At 45.2% G+C, this 25,411-nt stretch overlaps 1 protein-coding gene and 1 long non-coding RNA gene across 4 annotated transcripts; one reads left to right on the forward strand and one right to left on the reverse strand.

Moving 5' to 3' along the window:
• Positions 1-2,351: 2,351 nt before the first annotated feature.
• Positions 2,352-23,967, reverse strand: GATA3 (GATA binding protein 3). 2 transcript variants are annotated; one of them, XM_054084356.1, is made up of 5 exons: positions 23,533-23,967; positions 20,291-20,827; positions 16,855-16,997; positions 11,185-11,310; positions 2,352-5,277 (listed from the first exon to the last, which is right to left on the reverse strand). In XM_054084356.1, the coding sequence occupies exons 1-5, from the start codon at positions 23,771-23,773 to the stop codon at positions 4,993-4,995; spliced, it is 1,332 nt and encodes a 443-aa protein (XP_053940331.1). In that variant the 5' UTR covers positions 23,774-23,967; the 3' UTR covers positions 2,352-4,992. The 2 variants fall into 2 exon arrangements, with proteins under 2 accessions (XP_053940331.1, XP_009567221.2); XM_009568926.2 differs by having other exon boundaries at positions 2,356-5,277; positions 16,855-17,000.
• LOC128854114 (uncharacterized) lies at positions 23,546-25,178 on the forward strand. 2 transcript variants are annotated; one of them, XR_008453014.1, is made up of 3 exons: positions 23,546-23,668; positions 24,129-24,615; positions 24,946-25,178. It is a non-coding gene; the product is annotated as an uncharacterized LOC128854114 (long non-coding RNA). The 2 variants fall into 2 exon arrangements; XR_008453015.1 differs by having other exon boundaries at positions 24,129-24,533.
• The last annotated feature ends 233 nt before the right edge of the window (positions 25,179-25,411 follow it).

Raw genomic sequence — 25,411 nt, forward strand, 5'->3', positions numbered from 1 at the left:
GTAGACTTGTATTTTGCTCATTCCTCACACCTTCTTTCCTGCAGATCTGCTGAAGTTGATGGGGTTTCCACGGTGCTCACTAACCTGCATACAAGCACTTCATAAGTGACAGATTTATCTTCACAACTCATCTTTGAAGAGAGAAGGAGTTATTATCTGTTCTCCAGATTTGGGGTTGGAAGGAAGTGGGAGAAATGAAGCCCTGGATTTGCATTTCAGTTTGAGATAAACCCTATATTTTTAAAGACTTTGGTATCATGCAGCATTAATCCAGGCACAGGATCCCTTGGCTTCAGATACCACTGAGAACACTGAACATTTCAGCAAAGCAGAACTCAGCCTGTGAAATTAGGCATCTCTGAAAGGAAGGATCACGTGATGTCGCTGTCCCCATATAACAAGACTGGGTTAAGTTTCCCAATACCATATAGAACCTCTACGAAAGAGGTAGAGATAGACATGATATTTTTTAAGGCATAGCGTACAGGGTTTTTCCATAAAAACATCTTCTGGTCTCTTATTCCAAACACCCCCCAAATGCTCAAAAAAAAGAGGTTCCCTCTAGTCCCTTCATCAACTATGGGGATCCTTCCTTAGACTACAACCAATCCTGAATGAATCAGGAGTCTTGGTGACCAAAAAGAAATATGAGAATATGTGGTTTATGGCAATGTGTTCATTAGCAATAAGACTGACTGGAGGGAAGAAATCTGTGCTGAGGAACCAAAGACTGTGTTTTGGTGGCTTCTTCAGGGTAGTTTTAGGCTGGCACTATCGTGTAATAGCACATTAGGTGAGGGTCCAAGAAAACCACATTACATGAACCAAGGTAAAATCTCATCACCCTAAAGTGGGACTGCAGGGAAATAACTTCAAAAACGCACTGCTAATCTGAGCCTAAATGCAGGTATCCTAAGACAACTCGTAATTGAAATGCATAGGAAAAAACAATAACAGTCTTTCAGGTGGTGCTAATCACAGCATTTCTCATTTCTTCTGCCTTGAAGCATTGAGCTTGATATTCTTAAAGTTTTACCTTCAATACTGTGTGTGCGTCTGTGTGTGCACATGCATATTGACACAGGATCAATGCAGCAGAAAAGCTAAGTAAGACAGATAAAACAAGGTGATTACACTGAGAGTAATACTTATGAGGTCTTGATTCAGGTCTTATTGCATTACTCGTTAGAATTCTTTCCACGAATGTTAATGGACTATTGCTTGGATTATGGGTAAAATATAGTTACCATTGCCACATCAGCATGGCAGCTATTACTCACTGAAGTTCCCAGAAGGCATTATGCCTGCATGAGGACCACAACATTTGACCCTACTAATGACTTCCATGGCGTTTTCAACACAGTATGGATTGCCATAAAAAAAGCAAAGCAGAGCCATGGCTCAGAGGGCTTTCCTACTCTAATCTGCCTATCATCAGCTCTTTCCTGTAATTTCAGAAATGAAGAAAGGTAAAGTCACGATTCACAAGACATTCACCCAAGAAAAGCAGCCTTTGGCCTTTTCTGAAAACCAGCTTCTTCCCATGTGTTAAAGAGAGGGAAAGAAATATGAAGCCCAAGAAAACAAAAGAAAAACATATAACAAAACCAAACAAACAAGGGAAGTCTTTCAAGACATTAAAATTCTGGAATAGTTGCTCTGAGAAGAGAAAAAAAGAAGCATAATTGATAAACTGATAGACCACTTATCAGGCAGTAAGCAGGGGACATGTTATATAAGAGATATTATTCATCCACCTCCTGGCATCAGAATATAAGATGGAGAACTCTCTAGACAAACTGTATATGAGTATATGCTATATGCAGATAGAGTGCATTAGTTTCCTTTTCTGGATGTTTGTTTTCTGAGCGGCCTCAATCCTGCTTCCTCTCAATCAATGCCACTAAGACCTATGAAATAACATAGACATAGAGGAGACTGAAAGAAGGTGTTTCCATTTTTTAGGAAAAAAAGCAAGAATGAGAACTCAGGAGACAGTACCCTCTAAAGTAAATTAAATGCTGTAATACACGAGTGCAAAATTCTGCAGGGCAAATTCACCTCTAATTTTCACCATTGCTGAGGTCCTGAAACCAATATGTTAGTCCAACTGCAAACTGTTGAGCTAAAGAAGAGAAAGGTTGTAGCATCACGAATTAAAAAATAATAATCTCTCAAGCTTAATATCAGCAAAGATGATTATTTCCTTTGATTTGTCAGACTAATTGAAAACAGCTTTATAGTTCACAGATGATTAATTAGGAGCCAATAAGATCTCCATTTGCATCTCAGTAATTCTTCACTCTGTTTTATTTCAACATTTAGTCTTTATGCTTAAAATATTCATTGAGAAAGAAGAAAGGTGATTAACATAAGATTTTAAATGTGTGCCATTTGTTCTGACTTTTTTTACACATTTTTTGTCAACAGAGTAAAAAGGAAAGAATATACAACATTACAAAAGGATTACTGCCTGTTCCACTTATATCTGCTAAATCCTCCTTTATGGCAGATGTAGTTTAACTAAGTTCATTTTGAAACAAGAGAGAAAAAGCCCAAATAAAGGTCAGTCCTCTTCCCCTCCTGCCCCATTCCCAAATCAAATGACTATTTGACCTCTGTATGATCTTCCTGAAAGTTTTGAAGTGGTCTTTCACACATGAAACATCTTTACCCATGTGAGCCATCCTGCAGAAGATTAGACCATGTCACTGTTCCCCTCTCCAGTTATCACCCAGGAGGAAGTGGATTAAAAATAGCAGACATGGTGATATTTTTCTATCCACTTGGCGCTAAAAGGCAGGAATACACATATTTCTGGATGAAAGAACTCAGTTATTTTACTCTGCATTAAAAGAAAGTAATAATTTATTTGAAGGTCATGCTTGTTGAGGTTTTTACATTCGGGGGTTATTTTTTTGTTTAGGATTTTTTTAAGCATTTTCTCACAGTGTTGGCAACTTCTGTTGTATCACACCAAGCTTAAATCACCAGCAAATGGAATGGGGTGGTCAGAAACCTAACCTTCATTTGGAAAGTAAATGTCCAACCTTTATGATGGCATAAAGAAGCTAGAAGTGTAAATACTGAGGTCTAAAAGGAAGACTGATTCCTTAGGATTAAATCATCAGAAATCAATTTATAAAAGCCAAACTTTGCTATTAACAATAATAATGTTAATATAAATGTCATTATTTCCAAGAAAACTCTTGAAGGAAGGGGCTGGCCGATGGCCTTTGAGTTTTGGGGAATTGTCCTCTCTCTACCACCAAACCTGGCCTTTTGTAACAGGTTCTACTTGTTCCTCCAAGCACAGGAACAGTATTTGGTCCATCTTGATTTCATATCAAGATCTCAACTTTAGGCCATCAAATTATACCACTGAGTACCCTCCAAGGCAGAGTAGAAACCCAAAGCAGCCAGGACCATAAGGACCCTGCCATACCTTTGCACTTTGTCCAGTCCCAGATTATCATTGACACAACGGTTGACTGAGACCAAAAGAGACCCATCGCACATGGAAACCCAACATCAGGCGGGGTAGCAGCTAGGCTGCAGTTTGAGAGATAGGGAGTACACACCGGACAGTGGAGTTACAGTAACATGCAGTCCATTTATTTCTGAGGGGGTTTGTTCCTTTGTTCTGTGTTTTCGGATTTTTTTATCAAGCCATCGCAAACATTGTGTTGGCTGTCAGCGTGAGCGCAGAGACACATATTCCCATACCCGTGGTAACTACATAATAAATACCATCAAAACAAATTCTAAAAAAATTAATAAAGACAGAAACACATTCTCTTTCCCACCCCAAAGCACAAAACACTTTTAAGTCAACAGAATTTAATCTAGTTTATTCTCCAAAAAAAAAAAAAAGGAGGAAAAAATATGAAAACAAAACAAAAAAAGCAGGTCTTATCACTAGCAGTAAATAAATTTGTACAACCATTCAGTCTGTATAATAGGATGAAATTAATCTACATCTTTCTTATTTTGGTGCGTTGAATTATACATACAAACAACAATTACAGGAACTTGTTCACAATGCGTTTAGACCTGGAGAATGGCTATCTGAAAACCCCTTGTTGGCAATGTCCGCATGTTAACACTGATTGCCTGACACCATTGGTACTTCCTATGTAAAAGGCCCATGGCCCGAAATGAATGATCTCCCTACAGGTTTTATTTATTTAGTTATTTAGTTAGTCAGTTAGTTAGTTAGTTAATGCATCATCAAAACCTTTCTAGCCAGCCCCCTCCCCGGAAACGAAAAAGAAACCAAAAAAAAAACCAACAAAAAAAAAACCCCAAAATTAAAATAAAATAAAAGGAGAAGACATGACTGGCAGTTGGTCCATTTGTTCGTAAGACCGCGTTTCCTCTTGGTCTGCATTGTTTGTTTTTCTGGTTTTTAAATTGTCCTCCCATCACTTTTTTTTTTCTTTTCCTTTAAAAAAAAATCTCTCGGAGTCCTTCATGCCTTTTTCTTTACAGCTCTCCAGATGCAATAAAGTCTTCCTCAAATGTACAGTATTTCTTACAATATAAGTTATATGCAATGTTCAGCATTTTTTATTTTATTTTATTATTTTTTTTTCACAGCACTAGAGATCCTGTCCAATAGGGAATGCAAGTTCTGAATGGCTTATTCACAAATGGTATCCAGATTCAGTGAGTAAGAATACATAGACGCCATAGTGAGTTCCTTTAAAAAGTGGCAAACATCACTTTTTTAAAACTTTTTTTTTACTTTTTTCTCTTTTTTTCTTTTTTTTTCCTTTTTTGTGCTTTTTTGTAGTTTTTTTCTGGGTTTTTTTTAGGTTTTTTTCCTCTCTTATGCCTTCAAATAACTTTTTTATTTATCTTTTTTTATTCTTTTTTCCCCCTCCCATTTGATTCGGGACGTCAGACCCATAACCACACGCCTGCAAAAATGCAAGTATATAAAGTAAATCTCATTTTGAGACTGTAAGCATTCAGCAGGGGAGTCTCTCACTAACCCATAGCAGTGACCATACTGGAAGGATGATGAGGTCCGAAGGAGAGGCTGGATGGAGGATGCATCGGTGTCGGTGTAGTCAGCATGTGGCTGGAGTGACTGAAAGGTGAAATGTGGCTGATGGAGGACATGTGTCTGGAGAGGGCAGCAGGATTAAAGGAGCTGCTCTTGGGAAAGTCTTCAAGGTTGTCATGGACTTTTTTGCACTTTTTGGATTTGCTAGACATTTTTCGGTTCCTGGTCTGAATTCCTTCTTTCTTCATAGTCAGGGGTCTGTTAATCTAAACAAAAATCAATTATTTTTCTTTTGTGCTTCCATCCTTTATCTCCAAATCACCATGGAATTTGTGTATCCCATGCCCAGGTAATCCCAGGGATGTGCACAAAACTGCCTAAATAGCCAGCAGCCCCCCTCCTCCCTTTGCACACCCTGTGTGCCCCAGCTGCACAACCTTTTCCCCTTCATCCCAAAATTCAGGTACCACAAGAGCTCCGCTTGAAAATACTGAAGACAAGGCAACAGAAAATTGCTGGTAGAGCCTCACAGGAGCAAAACATCCTGAATAACTCTCAGCAGCTGAAAAATTTCAGCTATCTGTGCATTAGGTAATTGCACTGTGTTTAGGAATGAAACCAGTCATTATCACCTTGAAATATTCCCTGCAGACACTGCCTCACCCTGAGGCTTGCTGGCTGATCTAAAACCATTAGCTGCAAGAGCTGCTGGGGTTTCAGTGCTATGAGGGGTCTCAAACTTTCACAGCAGTATTAGGGAGCTGGGAAAACTCTTCGCAAAACTGACAGGTATTTGTCTTATGTTTCTTCTTTCAAAAGATTTTGTTCCAACCATCCTTTCTGGATTTCTTTTGCCAATAGGGTTTTATCTCTAAAGTGTTACACGATTGCAAGAGGGGTGGCTTTAAGGAGGTGTCTGTGCTGTTAGGCAGAATATTTTCCACCTGTTTACAGACATATTGCTAGGAAACCTAAACATGATGTTCCCTAAGCATTGTGTTCTGTATGGATATACACAGTGGCAATGAACTCTCATACACCCACTGAGATTGGGAAATTGCAGTAAAAGGTCTGTTGGACCTCCTGTGCAAATCTCTTATTACCTCTTATTAACTTTAATTGGTGATTAAAGAATCGGTATCACAACATGTTTTAGCACAGGTGCCTTGAAAGACCTTGGAAAGGGATTTATGGATCCAACATCCATAAACATCCTTAAAAGTCTGGCCTTGGGAGACTACATAGGGAGTCACACAGGTTTTGCACTGGGTCCTTTGCAGAATTTCACCCACAGCAGAAGGCAAGAGAGCCCAGCAAATACCCCAGGGGCGAACACCTCCTTACTTAATAAAATGTGAGCACAAAATAGTGCTGATAGATACTCTGCAAAAGGGAGAAAAAAATGGATCTGCTATCCATTGGCAACTACAGTCTCAGCCCTGGTGAAAGACAATGAAAAGAGGTTCCCGCAAGGGTCTTGAGCAGATCTTCATCCATAAGACCTTAAATCAGCACAAGGAACAAAGCATTCCCTTCTTTCAGATCATAGCAAAGTTTCACTTCTTGCTCATCAAACACTGTTTGGTGCCTTTCCCTGCAGCATGGGTATCATTCACGGATTTCTCTCCCCAGGAGGCAGGGATACAATAGCTCCCTGTTAGAAGTGGGGATGGAGGCACAGGGAGAGAGAAAAACAGGCTCATCTAGTCCTGTTTAGGCATCCCAACGTTTGTCATCCCAGTCCGAATTAATGATCTTAGTCTTTCTGTACCAGCACTGATGGCAAATTTCACCTCACCCTAAAAATGGGTGAATAAAAGGCCGATTCCTCTGCCTCTGGATAAAGGGAACTGGAGGAAGCAGCCCTGCTTGCTAAAGGAAGAAAGGAAGAATCTGCTCATGTGCAGTCCAACAGCAGCCCTGGGGCAGAAACAAGCAAAACCCTCAAATGTCATGGGCTTTAAATACAACATCACCCGTCTCCCTGGCTTCCTGTTCTTGCTGAGAGAACTGAGATATGCACACAAGAAAGGCCCTTTGCATCCCTTGGCTGGGATGGGAAAGCTTTGCCTGACCTGTTTTAAGTCAGTTAGGTGCCACGTCCTGCAGGACAGTGACCAATCCCCCAGAGCAATGTCTCTCACTTTTCACTCAATTGCTAAGAACAGATTGGCCCAGGCCACGATTTGATGTGAAATTTAAGGCTGGGAATACTGGTTTTGCTCAGGTTAGCAACAAAGCCATGGCCAGCTGTGCAGCTAGGGTCAGAGATGTCATCCAAGCTGTTAGCTAGACACATCATCCCTGTGTACGTGGTCTCACCCACCTAGCAGGTACCTGATCAACTTTGATAAACGAGGAGTGAGACCAGCACAGTCACTGCAGCAAGCTGAAATTTTTTTTCCAATTACTTCAAAGGCCAGTCACAATAGAGTTAGAGTGGTCCCCAAAACATCAAAGCCATGAACTCATCTCTGTTTCTGGGGCTGATAAATGAGAGACCGGGAGGGTGGAGCTTCTCTGTGAAAAATTCATTGTGATAAAAATGACAAACACATGCTAAATTAAAATTAAAACAGCCCGATGAATGTGTATGAAATTCATTAATTTCAGATGGAGCCAATTAAGTATGGACAGGAATTATGCTCTTTGCTTTATCATAGTTAAAATATCATCTGCTCTGTTCTTGGGACACATAGCCCTGCTTCAGGGTGTTGCGAAATAGAGGTCTTTTCTGAAGACTTTTACCAAAAACAATGGAAACTCACTCTTTTCTACGCTTACAAGCCAGTCTGCTGTGCACCTCCAGCAAGGTACACTCCCACTCATCCCTGAAGTGAGTGAAGGCTCATCTCACTCCTAAGAAGGGCTAAAATAACAAGGATGAGAACCTCACATTCAACAGATCAAATCCAGGAGATAGTCTTAGACGTTATAGGTCTGATCTTGCTCTGACTGAAGACAATGGGATTTTGCCATTGACCTCAATAAAGTCCTGTCACTGAAGCGGATTTATCCTTCAGACATAGTCATTACAATGTTGGGTTAATCTTCCAGGCTGGCTGTATCTTAGAAAGCACCCTGGGATGCCACAGGATGAAAGGCACCATATCAATGTGAAATATTAGTCATTGTTAATACTGGTGTTAATGCAGCCGGCTCTTGTTGAAGTCAGTGGGAGAAATGCCAGCAGCTTCACTAAATGCACCCCAAGACTGTTATGATTATTCCTTATATCCTACTGACAAATAGGTTTGCTTAAGCTGTGGGAATCAACAGTAAAACAAACTGATGTAGCCCCACGAAAGAAAAATAGCACCATGAAAATATAGCACCATGAAAAAAAAAAAACAGCCTTTTCTCTGCAATCGTGCCCAGCGTGGACTTAAAAACTGGGTAAGTTTCTTCTTCAGATGAATCTATTAAAATACCCAAATGATCTACGGTCCAAGAAAAAGTCATTAAACCCAAAGAAAAGACGAAAGCTGGGGGTCCAAGAAAGCAGCCAGGAATTTGCTACAACCAAGCCTGAAACAGGGCTAAGGCATCTTCCAAGTGACCAAAGACTTTCACTGGCATTGACAAAACATATGTGCAGGCACCCTCAGCTGCTTGAGAGGGACATTGGGAGAGACAGTCTATGATAAACCTCTTTATTTCTGACACCTCTCCTAGTGGAAAACATGTATAGATATACAAAATGAGTAGGGCCATATCCTACACAAATGAGTCTTGTATGTTAAGAGAGCAGACCAGTTTGCACCAGCCGAGGAACTCAGTCCATATACAATCATCAGACTTCGTCCCTGCCTTGAGTTGATTAAAGGATGATGCTGGTGCCACTCACCAGGCGGTTAACACAGCTCCCTAGATCTTGCCTCCTAACGGCCAAAAAGCAAAGGCATCTCAGTAAAGCTACCACTGCCTTACTGCTTGTCACAAAAAAACTCGCTCATATTTGGCTTCTGAAGAACGATGTGGCAGCCACAGCCTCTAAAGCCCTTTGAGCCGCAGAAAAATGCCCCAGTGCTCTGCTATCACTGACCTTTAAAACTAGGGGTGGTACATTCAAGGACTACCAGCTGCAATGTTGCCCATTTCTTACTACAATAATAACTAAGCATCACCTTAAAACAGTTTAAAAAAAAAGGATCTGCCCACTCATAGCCAGATTTTAGTATCCTTGCCTAGTATTTTGCTACACACAATATCTCAGTCCTCTAGGGGTTTCATTTAAGTAGATCCCATTAATGGAGTTGCTCAGAAGGCAAGACACTACTTGACTTTGGTAAGTAGCTGTGCTGAGGTTTTCAGCGGCTGTCAGTGTTTTTAATGAATATGAAAATGGTTCCAATGCGCTCAAGGCCTGCCCCATGTCACAAATTTCACAGCTGGATTGGAGTTTCCCTAAACAGTGGATCTAGGGGTCAATCCAGGCCAATGGCGCTCACAATGTTAGCTTGAAAAAGAAAAGAATGTGCTATTGCAGGCACATTTCTGGAGAACATCAGCACTCAGACACCATTCTAGACACCTTGGGGGGGGTTCCTCCAGTCAGATGTGTACAATGCATGTAGACCCGTTTGAACTCATCGTCTTGCCATCTTTTGTAGTCATGGGGAGAAACTGCATCGTCTACAAGGTACAAAACCTCTCATTCAAGCACTGGCACCTCTATCAGGTCCGATGAACAGCACCGGAGAAGAGCCTATTTTCTTCAAAGGGTTTTGTTGGGGTGCAGGGACAGCAGCTGAGGTATATGCCTCCCTAAAGGCCTCCCAGTCTATGTGATTTAAGTCCTACCACTGGTGGCTACAAGGTCAAAATGCAAACATAGCGCAAGCATATACTTCTTCAGTGAAGCTTACTGACCTTGCTCCCTTCCATTGAAAGAGCAAACAGAATATTTTCTTGTGATATTCTGAGAGTTTTCACTACAGGTCCAACCCCTTTGTTTGCACTGATCACACTGAGAGTTTGATGACAAGCTTTGCTTGCTGCATAGGACTCAAAACATGCTGGGACGCCTGCCTGCTAAAGTGTAAATACATTTTCCTTTTTTTCCAAGACAGATGCCTCTCACAAAACAGGTGAAAAATTAGCCTGGTTGGGTTTCTTTTTTCCTACTCTATCCAAACTTGTTTACTCATCCCAAGAAACCAAAGAGCTTGAAATAACAAATGGAAGGGACTGAGATACCACAAGTGTTGGGTGCCCCATGAAACCCGATCTGTCTTTGATGTGTTTGAGTGGGTGGACATGAGGGCAAAACATTGCCCGAGATTTCTAAGCCAAACATAAAGCCAAAGACCACTAGAAGAAAAAAAAGTGATATCAAAGCAGAGAAATTGAAGGTCTTTTCCTTCTTCTGACATAATAATTATTCTAATGCCACATGTGGAATGAGAGTAACAGGAGTAGCCTTAAGACTCCTTTATTAGCAGTGTTATTCAGTAGAAGACTTCTCAGATCCCTTCAGCTCTTTCTCTGGGGCACATACCCCTGGTTCCTGCAAGTTGGCTTTGCACAGCGATATTAGATTAAATCTGCCAGCCATTTCATTTCGTTTTTCCTTCCCTTCCATGACAGACACTTTAAAACTCACATCGCAGTTTGAGCAGTCTCTGCAACTCACTAACTAAATCAAGTCCTTTTTTGTCTAGGAATTTCTTACGTCAACTGGGGCAAACACAAGACCTAAATAAATCATCTTTTGGAGCGGGTAGAGGAAAGGGACAAAGGCAGCCACAAATCCAAGAAAGATCTAAATAGCTACTGGCACATATTGGTTTTTTTTCCAGAGTTAGTATTTCCTGGAGGAATCAAGCTATGCATAGAGCGGGTGTGAGCTTGCGGGACAGTGTGTTGTCTTTTCCAACACACTGAGTCCAATCAGCAGCAGGTAATGTCTCTCTGTATTGATCCACCCCTCCTTTCTTGGCTCAGGCATGGGAAAGCTCCAACCTTAGCCATGGGCACCCCTGTTTTATACTTTCCTGAGTAAGATTGCCTATGTTTGAGGGGGTGCTGACTAATTACTCCAACCCCTAAGGTCCCCAAAGGGATAAAGAAGGTCTCAGCACCACCTGAGACTGGAAATCCTTAAAGGAAGACTTTGGACCATCAAGTACCTAAACTGATGCCCCACTCTTGAGTGTTACATTCACACTTACATTGTGCAGCTTGTAGTAGAGCCCACAGGCGTTACAGACGGGATCGCCGTTGGCATTTCTCCTCCACAGGGTGGTAGTGGTGGTCTGACAGTTTGCGCAGGACGTGCCTGCCCTCCTGGCTGCAGACTGTGGGAAGGAGGGGGAGAAACAGGGGAAGGGAAGGAGAGGGAGAGAAAAGCACCCATGTTAAAAAAAAAAAAAAAAAAAGAAAGAAAGAAAGAAAAAAAAACCCCGATGCAATCAGCAAAATTGCTGAGAAAGAAAACATCAACCCTGCAAGACTGACGCACATCGGCAGAGGCCTCCAGAAACTGGCTGGTGAGAACAAACAATAATTTTGAAAAAAATCCCTGAGGTACTTTAATCCCAAATTATATATGAACTGAATCAGGTGCCAAAGGGCATCCTAAAAGTAAGTGCTAAACCTCTGATAGGATGCATCAAAATTAGCAGCGTTGGCACAACCCATTCCAGAGGGGAAAATATTATTTAAATGCCAACATGTCTTTCCATCTTAATTTTCTCAGACCCCCCAGGGGTCTAATTCTGTAGTCAGTGCCTGAACCAACAATTGCTGGAGTCAACGGCATGAGTCACACCAGCTCCAGTGAGAGATGGATGAGACCCGCGCTGAGCTTGGTGGGCAGCTGTTTGCCGGGTCCAACCACAAGCATGGCCCAGTCCTGTAAATTCTGCTCAGCTTCAAAGGATACGGGTTCCAGATCGGAAATAACACTGTGGCGAAGAGTGAGAATCCCAACTTTTTAATTACACCCTTTTTCAGCCTAAACCTTCATGTTTATTTAAGTGTTGGTAAAGAGCCTGAAAGAAGAATCTACCATTTCATAAAGGGGAAAGAACAAGGAAAAGAAGCTGTATGTTAAGGTGTATAAAGAGGCTTTTTTGTTAGCTGTGGTAATTATTTAGCAAAGCCAAATTTAGCCAACTCATTCCTCTTTCACATGCATGAATTCACGCTTCTCATTTAAAAACTGTAACTTTAGCAAACAAATGGTCCTTCTGCCACTTAAGGCAGAAAAGGAGTTTGCAGACTCCTATATCAATGTGTATGCATGTTTGCGTGTGTGCGAGTGCCTACAGCTCCTAAAAAAAGACCTTCAGATCCCCGTCCTATCTCTTCTTCATCAACATGACACAGTCCCAGAGCTCTGATTTCATCCCGGTGCATTGCTTTCAATGGGACTGCTCATGTGCTTAAAGTTAAAACATGTGCTTAAGCGATTTGCCAGATCATAGCAATGCTTGGCACCTTGCAGAACTGAGCCTTTAATGCTCTCTTTTGTGCTCTTACTGTTTCAAATTTACCCCTCACCCCACACAGCCACACACTGCAGCACATCCAACATTTAAAAAAAAAAAAAAAATACCGCATCTTTGGATACCGTACAACAAACCCAAAATGCAAACATGGACACTGGCACAGCGCTAGCGTTAATACCAACTCTTGTTAGGTCATGTTGCAATTTTAATCATAATTGAATGCGGCGTGGGTGGAGAGAGGACGAGTTGGTTTTGTTTTAGATAGAGGGTTTTTTTCTTTTAATTAGACAGAAAGAACTGCCTAAAAAATAAATAATATGATGCCCATGAGCATTAGGAAGCACCACAAAGCTCCTGTTGTGACAGCAAGGGGCTATCACCAGCTGCCTGTGGGGACGCTTCCATTTTACTTGACCATAAACCGCGCTGAAATGAGCTAGTCTCAAGCCTAAGGAACTTTTTAGCTGACTTCTCCATGCTGATGGCAAGTAGGAGATGGGAACAGCACACAGGTCTTCGTTTACAAAAATCCCTGTGCTAGCAGGAGAAGCTGAAGCATCCCACCATCACCAGCAGACCCCTGAACAGATGTGCATGCAAACACCTCAGTCCTGTCCTCCTCCAGACCATGCCACAACCTCAAATTTTGTTCCCACCAAAATCACCGGATTAATACGCATGCTTCAAACACCTCATGGACACAACAGCTTGCAGAGCTGAGCTGTCACCAAGACCCAAGGGACAAGTCTGCAGGTCTCTGTCCCCCAGCTCCCGCCAGCCAGCATGGATGGCTCGGAGGCTGGATTGAGTATCTCGGTGGCAGCTTTGCCCTTATCAGACCCGAAAATCAAGCCTAAGGAAATTTCTAAAAACCAGTGATATTTAACTCGGCCCACACAGGGGGAAAATCCCCTTTGAAGATATTTGGGGTTTCTACATGGCGCTCACCATAATTTCTTTTACAGCAAGTGCATTTAAAAGACATGCCTGGCCACCACCTCGCTGCCTTCAAACAAACTCTGACGTTAGATAAATGAATAAATCACAACATCGATTGTCTTCTCTAAAACCTTTTCCATCTCCCATGTTTCCTCTATAAAATTTTAGCGTCGTTAGCTGAAAATTTTGAAGTTTGTGCTCTTTCAGTCCTGAACTGTACCTTTTGTGCTTTACCAACTTAAACCAGAGACACCGGTAGTGGGCAGGAAATAATGAATAATAATGTCATTGTAAAAGCTCCCAGCAATGGCATTCACTGACGCTAGTCGCCAACCTGAGCCTGACCGTGTAAGTAATGGGATGACTAACAGAGTACCCCATATCATCTGTAGGACCAAACCCCATGGCCCAGCTGCATATGAGCAAGGGCACAACTTCAGAAGTGCTGGTAGTGATGAGAAGGTGGAATTGAGGATGGCACAGGAGGTATTAAGCACTTCTAAAGATGCTTAATTAAGGGGCATTTTTGGTGTTTGGATTTACACAGAATACGCAGAGCCATACACAGCCATCAGCTCCCTAAAAGAAGATTGCACGTGCATTGGCCTTTTGAGAAATTGGCTATAATCCTTCCAAACGGCTGGACACGGAAAGAGAGTGCTCTGCCTGCGTGTGGGCAGGGAAAGGTAGAAAATTCAGAGGAAGGTTTTAGCTCAGCAACAACAGTGAGAGGGCTGCCACTGGCCTCGGTGGAAACAGGAATGGTCTCCAAGAGGTCTGTAGACCTTTTAAGTAAAGTGACAATGTGGTACCGCCTGCCCGCTCCTGATCCTCCTGCCAACATCGCTAGATCTTCCATCTTCCCCCCACCGTGAAGCAGAGCTCCCTGAGCCCCATCGGCTGGCAAGACTCTGTCCACCTCCCCTGAAGAAAGCCCTTATAAAGACTCCCATTGAACTTAATGAGGGTTGGGCTGGGTTCTCAGCATCTAAGGATTTATTTGCCTTCTCTCTCCAACCCATCAGAGTCCTTTCATTAGTTTCAGCACGTCTGGGATCAGAGCCTACAAAACCAGCCCAAGGTCACACAGGAAACTGTGGCAGAGGGAGAGGAGCACATGCTGGATCCCCACCCTGAACCTCCATACACACGCCGCCTTCTCCAGCTCACTCGCCTTCACAATTCAGGAAAGATAAAGTTAAGCCACAGACACAAACAAATCTACATCTACGCACACAAAATGCAAATTTGGGCCCAGCTTTGGTGCGTATTTATTTTTTTTTTTTTTAGTTTAGGAAGCAAAATAAATATAGATGCAAACAGCGTTAGAAATGTTTCTCTTTTTTTTTTTCCCTGGCAGCGCTGGGAAAAAAAATACATAGAAAAATCAAAAGTTCCCATTTAGCAAAGGTCACATGCAAAGAACGAGAACTTTTCCTAACTTCAACTAAAATGCCCAAGATTGAAGTGATTATGTAAGACAAGGTCTCTCTTTACTTTTTTTCTTTCTTTCTATTTTTTTCCCCAAGAATGACCTTTTACAATATATTTATTTATGTAGTTCATTTTACATGTGCCGGGCTGAGGGTGACTCGGGACATTCTTTCATGATTCCATCAGACACTTTTTGAAAGCTCTCGCCCCCCGCTTTTCCAGCCGCTTTCCTATTCTACCTCCCCCTCCGCTTGTTTGGATACGCTCAAGCTCCTGTGTGTTTGGGCTAGGGAAACAGAGCTGTTGTTTAGGAGTTATCTCTAGGGCTCAGATATCCGGCAGCTTTTTCCTAGGAAGTTAACTTTACACATGAAGAGAGAACGAGGAAAAAAAAAGAAAATGAGGTGTGTGTATTTAAGACAGAAGGGCCTTGGGGGAGGAGGAGAAGAGACCAAGAGCCGACCAAAAAAATTAAAAATCCCAGCCTGTACTTCCCTCCCTAGAAAGCTTTTCCTTTTTTCTAACAAGGTTATGAAAGACGAGGGAGAACAACATTTTGCTATACAGGAAAAGCTCGTATAAGAAGGCATGGAGAGGTTTTGCCTGCAGGAAGCTTAGGGGTAGAGAAGCAAACCCACATCTTCCCCAAAACCCTCAAGGCCAGACAGAGCCAACACCACTGCCCCTCACTGCATAACTCCTCCTGGGACCATAATCTGCTAACGCTTCCCAGTGCCTGTGGGAATAATGCTCATCCAGTTTTGCGGACACCTCACAGGTGAGGGGGCTGAATCCACGCCTAAGAGTTGCTGGATCAAGACCATGAGCACCTTCACGGGAAACACAAGGCCAGGACCATCTCCTGCCTGCAGGATTTAGCTGTGCTGGGAACAAGCCTCATGCAACCAGCCAGATCCATCCATCAGCTCAGAAACTCCACAGAGATACAAGAGCCATTTTTTCTCTGCATTTCAAGCAGCCCGCAGGAGCCCATCCACAACTTTAAACCTAACAAAACCAAACGTGCCTCTAATCAAAACATTCAATCGCTTCCCAAGCAGGGAACATATTTTTTTCCCCCACTTGATATATATTTTTCCCTTGTGGTTTGCCTGATTATTTGCCAAATATACTTCAACGCATTTATTAGCGATGCCCACAGCTTCCAGATATTTTTGTGGCTTCCAGGGAAATTCACAAATAGATGGCTGGGGAATCTGTAATGTATAACCTGAACATAGTATATTTGTGAGGCTTGCAACTATTATTTCAAGTATTTACCCACATATTTTATCTTCCTCCAACTTCTGTGGCCCTGGGAACATACTCATCTTTGGACACTCACCAGACTTGCTCTTACTTTGCCATTCTCTACCTTGTATCCTCACTCCCACCAACTTGGAGAGGGTGGCAGCTGCCCACCAGGCAGGAATGATACAATTTGAGACCCACGTGGCTCAGGTACAAATGACCACACAATGTTCAAGTGGCACCACGACCATCAGTTAAGCGCTTTTAAGGGACCAAGCTCTGGGTGATGCCGCAGTGGCACCCAGTACCCAGCTTGGGTCTCGGTCCACAACATTGACAGCTAAAGAGGATAGAGGCATGAAGAAATTCTGTTCTCCTGATCCTCTCTTTGGTCGCTAGGAAATTATTCTTCTGCTGTTGTCTCCTGGAAAGAGCCAACATTCTTGGCTCACCACCCAGGAGCGCTATGCAGAGGTGTCCTCCCCAGTGTGACCTGGGATAAAAATCTGTTCTGGTTTGCAAGTAGCCCTGGATCTTGATTTTTCAACCCATTTTGCTGTTTGCAAGAAGACCAGAAAACAGAAGCCCGCAGTGACTGGGAGTATCGTCCTGAGCATCCCCCCAACTCCCTTCCAGCCCTCTGTTGAAGTCAGTGGCAACTGGTTTTGAAGCTGGCTGAGCTTCCTCTCTCCATCCCAGGATATGGACAGGGAGCAAAAGTTGCAGAAGAAGGAAAAGGAAGAATAAAAAATGAAGGAAACTCACCAGTCTTCTCTTGGGTTTGATCAGGGGCCGGTTCTGCCCATTCATTTTGTGATAGAGTCCACAGGCGTTACACAAATAGTGCCCGGTGCCATCTCTTCTCCACAGAGGGGTTGAGGTAGCCCCACAATTTACACACTCCCTGCCTTCTGGAAACAAGAGAGAACATAGTTCACTTAGGAAAACCAGAGATAAAAGGTGTTGGGGAAAGCCCCCCACTAATAAAAAACAACCCCCCAAGAGACCCAGCCATGCCAGACCCTGCCAGTACTCTCCAAGTTCAGAATGTTCAAGCAGTGGTCCAAGGCCATGGATGAATGACATCCCTGGAAAAGGCTGGAAATACTCTAGAGGGGCCTGATCCTGTCCCCCTCCCCGGCACCACCTCACGCGAAGCATCAGGCCTCTGTCCCAGGGAAGAAGGATGACAACAATGACAACCTAAGCCCCATGGTGGCTCGAGGGACGCCCTGGACTTCTCATCCCTTCCACACGGGCCCCTCCTTTCAGGGGTCTGGCAATTCCCCTTCACTTCTTGACTAAGGACTGCTACAGCCCTCCAGACTGCATGTTGCTATACGGACCAGACAAGCTGTGGTGAGCTTTGCAGGAGCCTCCAACTCCTCCGCAAGAGGGATGGATAGCAAATCTAAGTTCATGCCACACTTTCTGATGTGCTTGGGGGCTCTGGGGTCACTCCTTGAGCACTGCCCCAGCTTCAAGGAGAGTGTATGAGCTTGAGGGGGTCTCCTCCTTTGGCCTCAGGTTAAACCACATCAAGGACCCCCAAAATAATCACAATCAACAACCAAAACACTTCCTTGGCCCCAGCCAATACACAACCACTCTTCCAATACCTTCTATCAATAAATTTGCAATTAAGTTTCCACCACTCAACCTGCAGAAACCTCTTTGAGTTCCCCGACGCATTTGCATTCTGATGGTCCATCCCTGATATTTGGGATTCCAAATAGCCCTGAGCCCTGATGAAAGTCTTTCCCTCCTTCTTCTTCTTTTTGGTACCTCTCTATCCTCTCCGTGGTTATTGGGGAGGGTACCCCCAGCCCGCTGACTCCCACATTAGAAGAGGGAACTGGTGGGATGCAGGCGTACAGCCCAGCTACTTTCAGAAGGTTGAGTGGTTTTTGTTGGATATTTGGTTTGGGTTTTTTTCTTGCACCTAATGACACTCCCAGCCCATCTGAGAGCAGCAGAGGACCTCAGCCGACCAGAGCAGAGCTAACTCAGCACAGAGCTGGCTCCCCTCTGCCCCAGCCCGCTCTCCGTTCGAGCAAGAGGCATCCGCACCCTAACCACAAACGGCAACCGTTTTTCCAGAGCCTTTGCACTAAACCCCTCTCCTCTCACTCCCCCAACAAGAAAAATAATAGGCATTTGGACCGTTTCTCCCTCTTTCATCCTGCAAAAACACCCCATCTCTCCTTTTCCTGCAGCACTAAACCCTTATTGTCTGCAAGCATCCCAGCTTGCTAAAAGCAACTTTTAAGAGGAAAAAAAAATAAAAAGAGAAAAAAAAAATAGGTGTTGCTCCTGGGGTTGGTTTATCACGAACCGCAGATGTCTCTCTAGAAGGTAAAGTAACAGAAAGTGGCAAAAGGAAAACAAGAGGCGGGGGAGGGGGAGACCAAGACGGTTTGAAAATACCGCGCAGCCGGTGCCCCAGCGGGAGCTGCGGCTCGGCGGGCGCCGGGGCAGCCCGGAACCCCTCAGCTTACACCGCGGGGAGAGAATAAACCGGTCCCTATGCCGGCACAGCAACCGGTCAGTACCGGAGCCAGGCGGGGAGCCGCTCCCGTTAATACCCAGGTCATTTTTTTCCCCTCTGGTTAAACGGGGCAGCCGCTCCGGGGCTGTTTGAGTCTCTGTCCCTCTCTTTTGTTTCACTCCATCTCTCTCTCTCTCCTGCTTTCATGTACAAAACATACAGGTCTGGGTTTTTTTGTCACTCTAACCGCATCCGGACTCTATTAAAGTTCCTGGCGCTGGATAAACAATGCAACTGTCGCGTGCAGCAGTCTGAAAATAATTGGATTAGCTCAAATATATCAGCTAAATAGAGACAGTCCCTGCTCAGACAGACAGAGTAAATGTCACCCTGGAAAAACCCTGAAAACTGATCTCATTCATGCCAGGCAACCCTGCAGCAGCCTCCTCGGAAAGAAGAGGGGAAAAAAAGAGAGTGAAAAAAAAAAAAAGAGAAAGAGAGAGAGAAAAAAAAAGAGAAAAAAAAAGAGAGAGAAAAAAAAAAAAAGAGTTTTCACTAATCGCCCTTTCCTCTGCACACACACACAAACACCCACCTCTCGGCTCACACACAACCCCTCGCTGCACGCAAACACCCAGACCCGGAGCATCGGGAGCCGGAGCTTCGCAACCTCCCCAAATCCCGCAGCGCAGGGTGCGCGGATCTGGGACCCCCCGCTCCCCCCCGAGCTGTGCGGCCCGGGGGGTGCTTCTGAGTGTTTGCTTTGGGGGTGCTCAAAGACCCTGGCAGGGAGCTGGATGGGGCAAGGGGTGGTCGGAGACCCTAGCACGGGGCTGGATGGGGATGGAGATGGTCAAACACCCTGGCAGGGAGCTGGAGGTGCTCAAAGACCTTGGCAGGGAGCTGGATAGGGTTGGGGATGGTCACAGACCCTAGGACGGGGCTGGAGGTGGTCAAACACCCTGGCAGGGAGCAGGATGGGGCTGGGGGCTGAGTGGGCAGACTCTCCCTACAGCCCCAGGGAAAACCCTCCCCGCATGGGAAGAGGCCCTGGGAAGAGCGAGGCGGAGAGCAGGCGGAGGAAGTTGGCCGGGATTTAGTACCATAATTTAAATACAGAGAGATACACTAATGCTGCGGTTCCCTCGGTTTCGCTTCCTCCTCGGGCGCCGCAGCTGAGCTCCCCATAGGCGCTTGAGGTGGTGGGGAAGGCAGGATCGCCCCCGGGCCAGGAGCCCTGTGGATGCGGGATGGAGGGGGTTTGGGCTCCTGGGACGGCATTCCCGGGGTTGTACCTCCATCCCGAGATGAACAAGGGGGAGTTTGACTACAAATCCAACAGGACAACCAGTGGAGAAGTTAAAGCTGAGCCCCTGTTTCTTTCATCACACAGATGCTCGTGTGCATCCCTCTGTGTGCATCCCTCTGTGTGCATCCCTGTGGCAGCACGGTGGAGGGGTTTGTGCTGCTGGGAAGACATTCCTGGGGGTGTACTCCCACCCTGAGATGGACAAGGGGGAGTTTGACTACAAATCCAACAGGACAACCTGTGGAGAAGCTAAAGCCCCACTGCTTTCATCACACAGATGCTCACACACATCCCTCTGCCTGCAGAGAGGAAAAGGGGGCACAGCTTTTTTCCCTTTCGCCCCTCACTTTTTCCCCTTAGCTTCCTCTCCCGAGCGATGGGGATGAAGAAGCCAAAAACCCTACCTGTGCTTGACCGTGCTTTCGGTCGCGATTTACACCCGAAGCCGGTAGGCGATCCTCCTAGGAGGCTACTGGGGGGGAAAAGTCCAGAGCCATATTCTGGGACATACGGTGGGTAGGTAGTGATGGGATGATGAGCGGAGGAGGTGGCTCCTCCTAAAGAGGCCATGCTGCTCCGAGAGTGAGAGGACTCCAGCTTCATGGTATCGGCCAGGGACACCTGGTATTTGATGCATTCCTTCTCGTCCTGCCGGGTGGAGCCGGTGGAGCCGGGAGTGGAGATGGACGGATCCGGGGACACATCTTTAGGAGGGGTCGGTGGGAAGGTGAAAAGGTGCGGGCTGGAGTGGCCGGCGGATAAAGTGGAAGAGGAGGCGGGTGGATAGACGGAAAGGGGTCCCGGTGAGCTGTGATGGATGGAGGTCTTGGAGAAAGGGCTGAGGTTCCAGGGGGAAGCGCTGTGGTGGCTGCTCAGCGCCTTGCTCCCGTCCAGCCAGGGCAGCGAGCCGTGCAGCAGCGGGGGGCGGCACACCTGGCTCCCTGCTCGGAGAAAGCACAGCGAAACACCGGTTACACTCCCTTTGCCACCTTGACAAGCCCCCCGTGGTGGTGCCGGGATGCATCCCTCCCTCCCTTCCTTTCCAAAGGGTTTAGCAGGCGAAGGGAACAGGCGAAATTATATCTGATGCAATCCCTCCTTCGCCTTTAAAAATCCAAATTTAAAAGCTGCAATAGCCTGAGGTGGCAGCTCCGATCCTGCTCAGGACCGAGTCTCCGGGTCTGGACCCTCCGGGCAGGGATGCCAGCCCTGGGACATGGAATTCGGAGAGCCTTTTTTCACTCTCTTTCCCTTTTCCAGACAATCCCACACGGACTTTGAAGCGAAGTCTTTGAAGCCGAGCACCGACTGCAGAAATCGGGGTTTTATTCTTAGCTGGAAAAATAATTTCCCCAATGCAGCCGTGGGCTACAAACCTTGGGAATATTCTGACCAAACGAAGAAGACCAAGGGGTGCCCACAGAGTGATAATAACCTTCCCAAAAGAGCTGCTAAACTTTGCAAACCGCCTAATTTGTCTTTTTTATATCCTTTCACGAGGCTGTACATAAATGCGAGGCGGCTGTTTTCTTGGCGATGTGGCACAAGCAGAGAGTACCAAGTGTCTCAAAATAAAGTCTCCATCCCCTTCTTTGACAAGAGACGCTTTGCCTGTGTTTTAAAATACAGACCTGGACTATGCAAAAATAATTTGAAAAAAAATTAAGAAACCAACTTACTAGATTTACACAGTCAAACTTTGTTTTCTTTGGTTACAAACGCTCTTAAGGGATGGTACCTAGTATTTTAAATTAATCGCTGCCCTTGCTTTAAAAAAGCATATCCAAAGAATTAAATCTACACAAATCCACAGTAACTTGAACAAAACACACTCAACTGAAAAACACAGTTATTTAATCGGAGAAGAGCAAGTTTGTGCCTGCTAATAAAGCTCTGTGAATGCGTGGACATCTAAAGAGCTTTAACCTCTGCAGGTATTTCTAATATGTGTATAGACACTGCTAAATATACAGAAGGAGAGATGCAAACACAGCTCTCTAAAGCCACAGCTGGCTAAAGAGCTGGTGCAACGTGGACAAGTACGTTTGCATGGGAGCTTGCATGTGTCTAGAAAATCTCCAAGCTAGTTTTCACTCTACCAGACATTTGTGAACAATATTGAAAGTAACTGCTCTAAAGGAAGGGAAGGTGGGTTATACGAATAGAAAGGGTCAAGATTCATTATCTTCTCCAGGAAGTAGCATAGTAAATAATATTCAGGCTAGATCAGAGAGACCGCATTTCCACTTTCTGCTGATATATTGAAAAAAAGAAATGAAATGAAAAGAAAAGAAAGAAAGGACAAAGGCTGCTGATCCTTAGAAATAATTGTTTTAAAGGGACTAATAGCGGAACAATGCAGTTACTGAGCGAAGCCTAATGCAGACTCGCATTCAACAAGTAGCTGAGGGCTGGGAGCAGCCCCCTGATCCCGGCTCGGCTCCAGCTCCACTCGCTCGTCCCATTTTCTTCTCCTTGATTCGGGGGCGGGGGGGGATTTCTACTGCAAACCTCAGGCTTTTTAGATTTCACCTCTAACGAGATCATTGACCGACTTCACAAATCACCATCTCTCTTTTTCCCTCCTTGTTTAATTTTTCTCTTTTACCTATAACCGTACATGTAGACTCCAGCTATAAATACTGCATAATTCCAGTTTTTCTTAAAAAGATGGCACTAAAACATTCATCCCTCTACGGACCTGGGCCGCATCGGCCTCAGGTATTTCCCCTCCTCTCTAAAAGCTGTGACCCAGGAACAAGATTCACATTGTGGATCATTACCTTCCTGCAGGACCTATAGGAAAACACACCAGGTCTGACACCTAACTACGCCACGGTGTTTATTTTTTCCTTTCTTCCTTATTTTTAACACATGCTGTGGTGCAGCCCCGAGTGCACGCACAAAACTTTCGACCCAAGCCTAACAAGCTCACCAAGTGCGAATGAAATAGCCCAAGCATGAGGACAGCGGGGCGATTTTCACACCCGGGCTCCCCAGTTTGCTTTTCTTCTTTAGAGCAGCTTAATCGTGCAAAAACTAAACACCGTATGAAAACACTAACTGTTAACCTAATTAAAGAGAAGGGGGGGAGAGAGAACTAAAGCGAAAGAGGGAAAGAGGAAGAAAACAAGAGAAAGGTGAAAGAGAAAGAAGGGGAGAAAAAGAGAGGAGGTAAGGAGAGAGAAAAGAGAGGAGAGAGAGATAATAGAGGGGAGAAAGAGAGCAAAAGAAGGAGAGAAGGATAAAGAAGGAGAGGGAGAGAGAAGGAGAAGAGTATAAAGCAGGAGTAGAGTATAAAGAAGGAGAGCGGAGAGAAGTGTGAAGAGGGAGACAAGTATGAAGAAGGAGAGAAGTATGAAGAAGAAGTATGAAGAAGGAGAGAAGAGGAGAAAAGTATGACGAAGGAGAGAAGAGAAGAGGAGAGGAGAGAAGGGGAGAGAATAATAAAACAAAGAAATAAATAAAGAGGAAGGTAAGAAGGAAGGAAGAAAGGAAGGAAGCCAGGATTTATTTCCAATAAGCCAACCCCAAAATCCACCCGTGACGTAGTTTCCCCGCCGGTAGGAGCTGCCGGGGGCTGCACGGGCTCGGAGCCGCCCCGTGGGAGCCGGGATCTCGCCGGGATCTCCCCGGGAACACTCACCGTGGTGGGCCGTGGGGTATCTCTGCACGGTGGCTCTGACGGAGTTGCCGTAATACGGAGGGACGGGGTTGCCTTGTCCGTCGATATTAAAAAGTACATCCACTTCCTCGGCAAGAGGATACTGCGTGGGGTCCATGTAGGTATGGCCAAGCGTGGGGTGGTGCGAGTCCGGGTGCTGCCCATTGAGCACGGCAGGATGGTGGTGGCTCACCCACCGCGGTTGGTCGGTGGAGACCTCCATCTTCCGCGCTTGCTGCTCTTCTTCTTCCTCCTCCTCCTCCTCCTCGGCAAGGCGCGGAGGGCTTGAGATGGGAGGGAGGGGGGGAGACGGTGCTGGAGGTATGCAGAGGAGAGGAAAAGTGCTCGGCGAGTTTGGGGATGTTTCTGGTTAGGTTTGAAGTGGAGGGAGGGGGGTTATGGTGATAAACGATTGATTCCGGGGGGAAGAAAAAAAAAAAAAAAAAAAAAGAAAAAAGAAAAAAAAAAGGAAAAAAAAAGAGGGAAAAAATAAAAAAGGAGGGGGGAAGAAAAAAAAAACTCAGGGAGAAAAGTCTCAACTAAGTGAGATCCCCTCGGTATCTTCCGCTCTTTTGCAGATGTTTCTCTTCTTTGATCACCTGTAACGAGAAAGTGGAAAGGGAAGGAGCAGAGAGAGGGAGAGAAGCAGAGAGAGAGGAACGTTCTTGAGAAGTTCTGAACTTTAGCACCTGACTTTTTAGGCAGGAGAAAACCCATCCCATCCCGCGGCAGCCATCCCTGGGAAGTGCCTGCTCTGCCCTGGACCCACCTCTCCCCAGCGCCTCTTTCTCTTTCGCTCTCTCCTCTCCGGCTGGGAGCGGAGCCGAGCAGCTCTAACCGCGCTCCTGCCGTCTCAGCTCGTACTCTTGCTCTTTTCTTTTTGGCTTTTCTTTTTTTTCCTTTTTTTTTTTTTCCTCCGCGGTTGTTTGTTTATTTGTTTGTTTGCTCAATTTGCACCTGAGAAGATCCAGTGGCTTAAGCCGGTGAGAACTTGTGCCATTCGCTTGCTCTGCAGCCTAAAGCCACTTTGATTGCTCATTAATTATTATGCAACAGAGAAAGGGGGTAAGAGGGGGCGAAGAGAAAGGGAGGGAGCGAGAAGGGGGGAGCAAAGGGATGGAGAAGAGGGTGGGACTGAAGGACCCGGGGGGTGAAGACGGGGCGAGGGTGGGGGTGGAAGAGGTTAAAAAAAAAAAGCGACAAGTTGCTAAAGAAATTCCGCACAAACCTTGGTGGAGAAGCAGTATGTGACCCAGGAGGGATGAAGCTGAAAGTGCTTGATCAAATCAGATTGTGCTGTCTTGCTCGCCCTATTTTTTTTTCCTTTTTTTTTTTTTCCTCCCTCTCTCTCACCCCCCCCTTTTTTTTTTTTTTTTTTTTTTTTTTTTTTTACAGGGAAGGCATTCTTTCTGAAAGGAGCAGGATGGCGCCAGCCGGCTCAGTGCTTACAGACAGCTGTGGCGAGACGCAACTTAAGGAGGTTCCAGTGTCATAAGCCCGGGGAGGCGGAGCCTGTCCCCGCCTGAGGAGGGGACCGCACCGGCCGCCCCCGCGCTGCTGCCGACCGAACTCCCTTTTAACAACTTCTTTTTAACTTTTTTCCCCCCTAGTTGTTTGGGGGTTTGTTTATTTTTGGGGCTTGGGTTTTTTGGGGGGGAGGTGGGGTTTTGGGTTTTTTTTTAAGGGTTTTTTGTTTTAAGGGGTTTTTTTGTTGGTTTTTTTTTTTTTTCCTCCCCTTTTAAAGGGAGGGAAATAACTTTTTCGCTCTTTACGAGCTCTGGGATGTCGTGAGCGGAGGAGATGGGTTCGGTTCTTCTGCTGACATCCCGAGGGATGCGCACAAGGATCACAACCCCCTCCA

Source organism: Cuculus canorus, chromosome 1, assembly GCF_017976375.1.
Source record: "Cuculus canorus isolate bCucCan1 chromosome 1, bCucCan1.pri, whole genome shotgun sequence".
In the NCBI taxonomy this organism is placed as follows: Eukaryota; Metazoa; Chordata; class Aves; order Cuculiformes; family Cuculidae; genus Cuculus; species Cuculus canorus.

Excerpts from the sequence above, each read along its gene's own strand:
- GATA3 (XM_009568926.2), bottom strand. The coding sequence starts at position 23,773 with ATGGAGGTCTCCACCGACCAACCGCGGTGGGTGAGCCACCACCATCCT. Across the intron at positions 20,828-23,532 it reads ATACCCCACGGCCCACCACG|GGAGCCAGGTGTGCCGCCCC; the intron begins GTGAGTGTTCCC and ends TTCTCCGAGCAG. Across the intron at positions 5,278-11,184 it reads TCTACTACAAGCTGCACAAT|ATTAACAGACCCCTGACTAT; the intron begins GTAAGTGTGAAT and ends ATTTTTGTTTAG.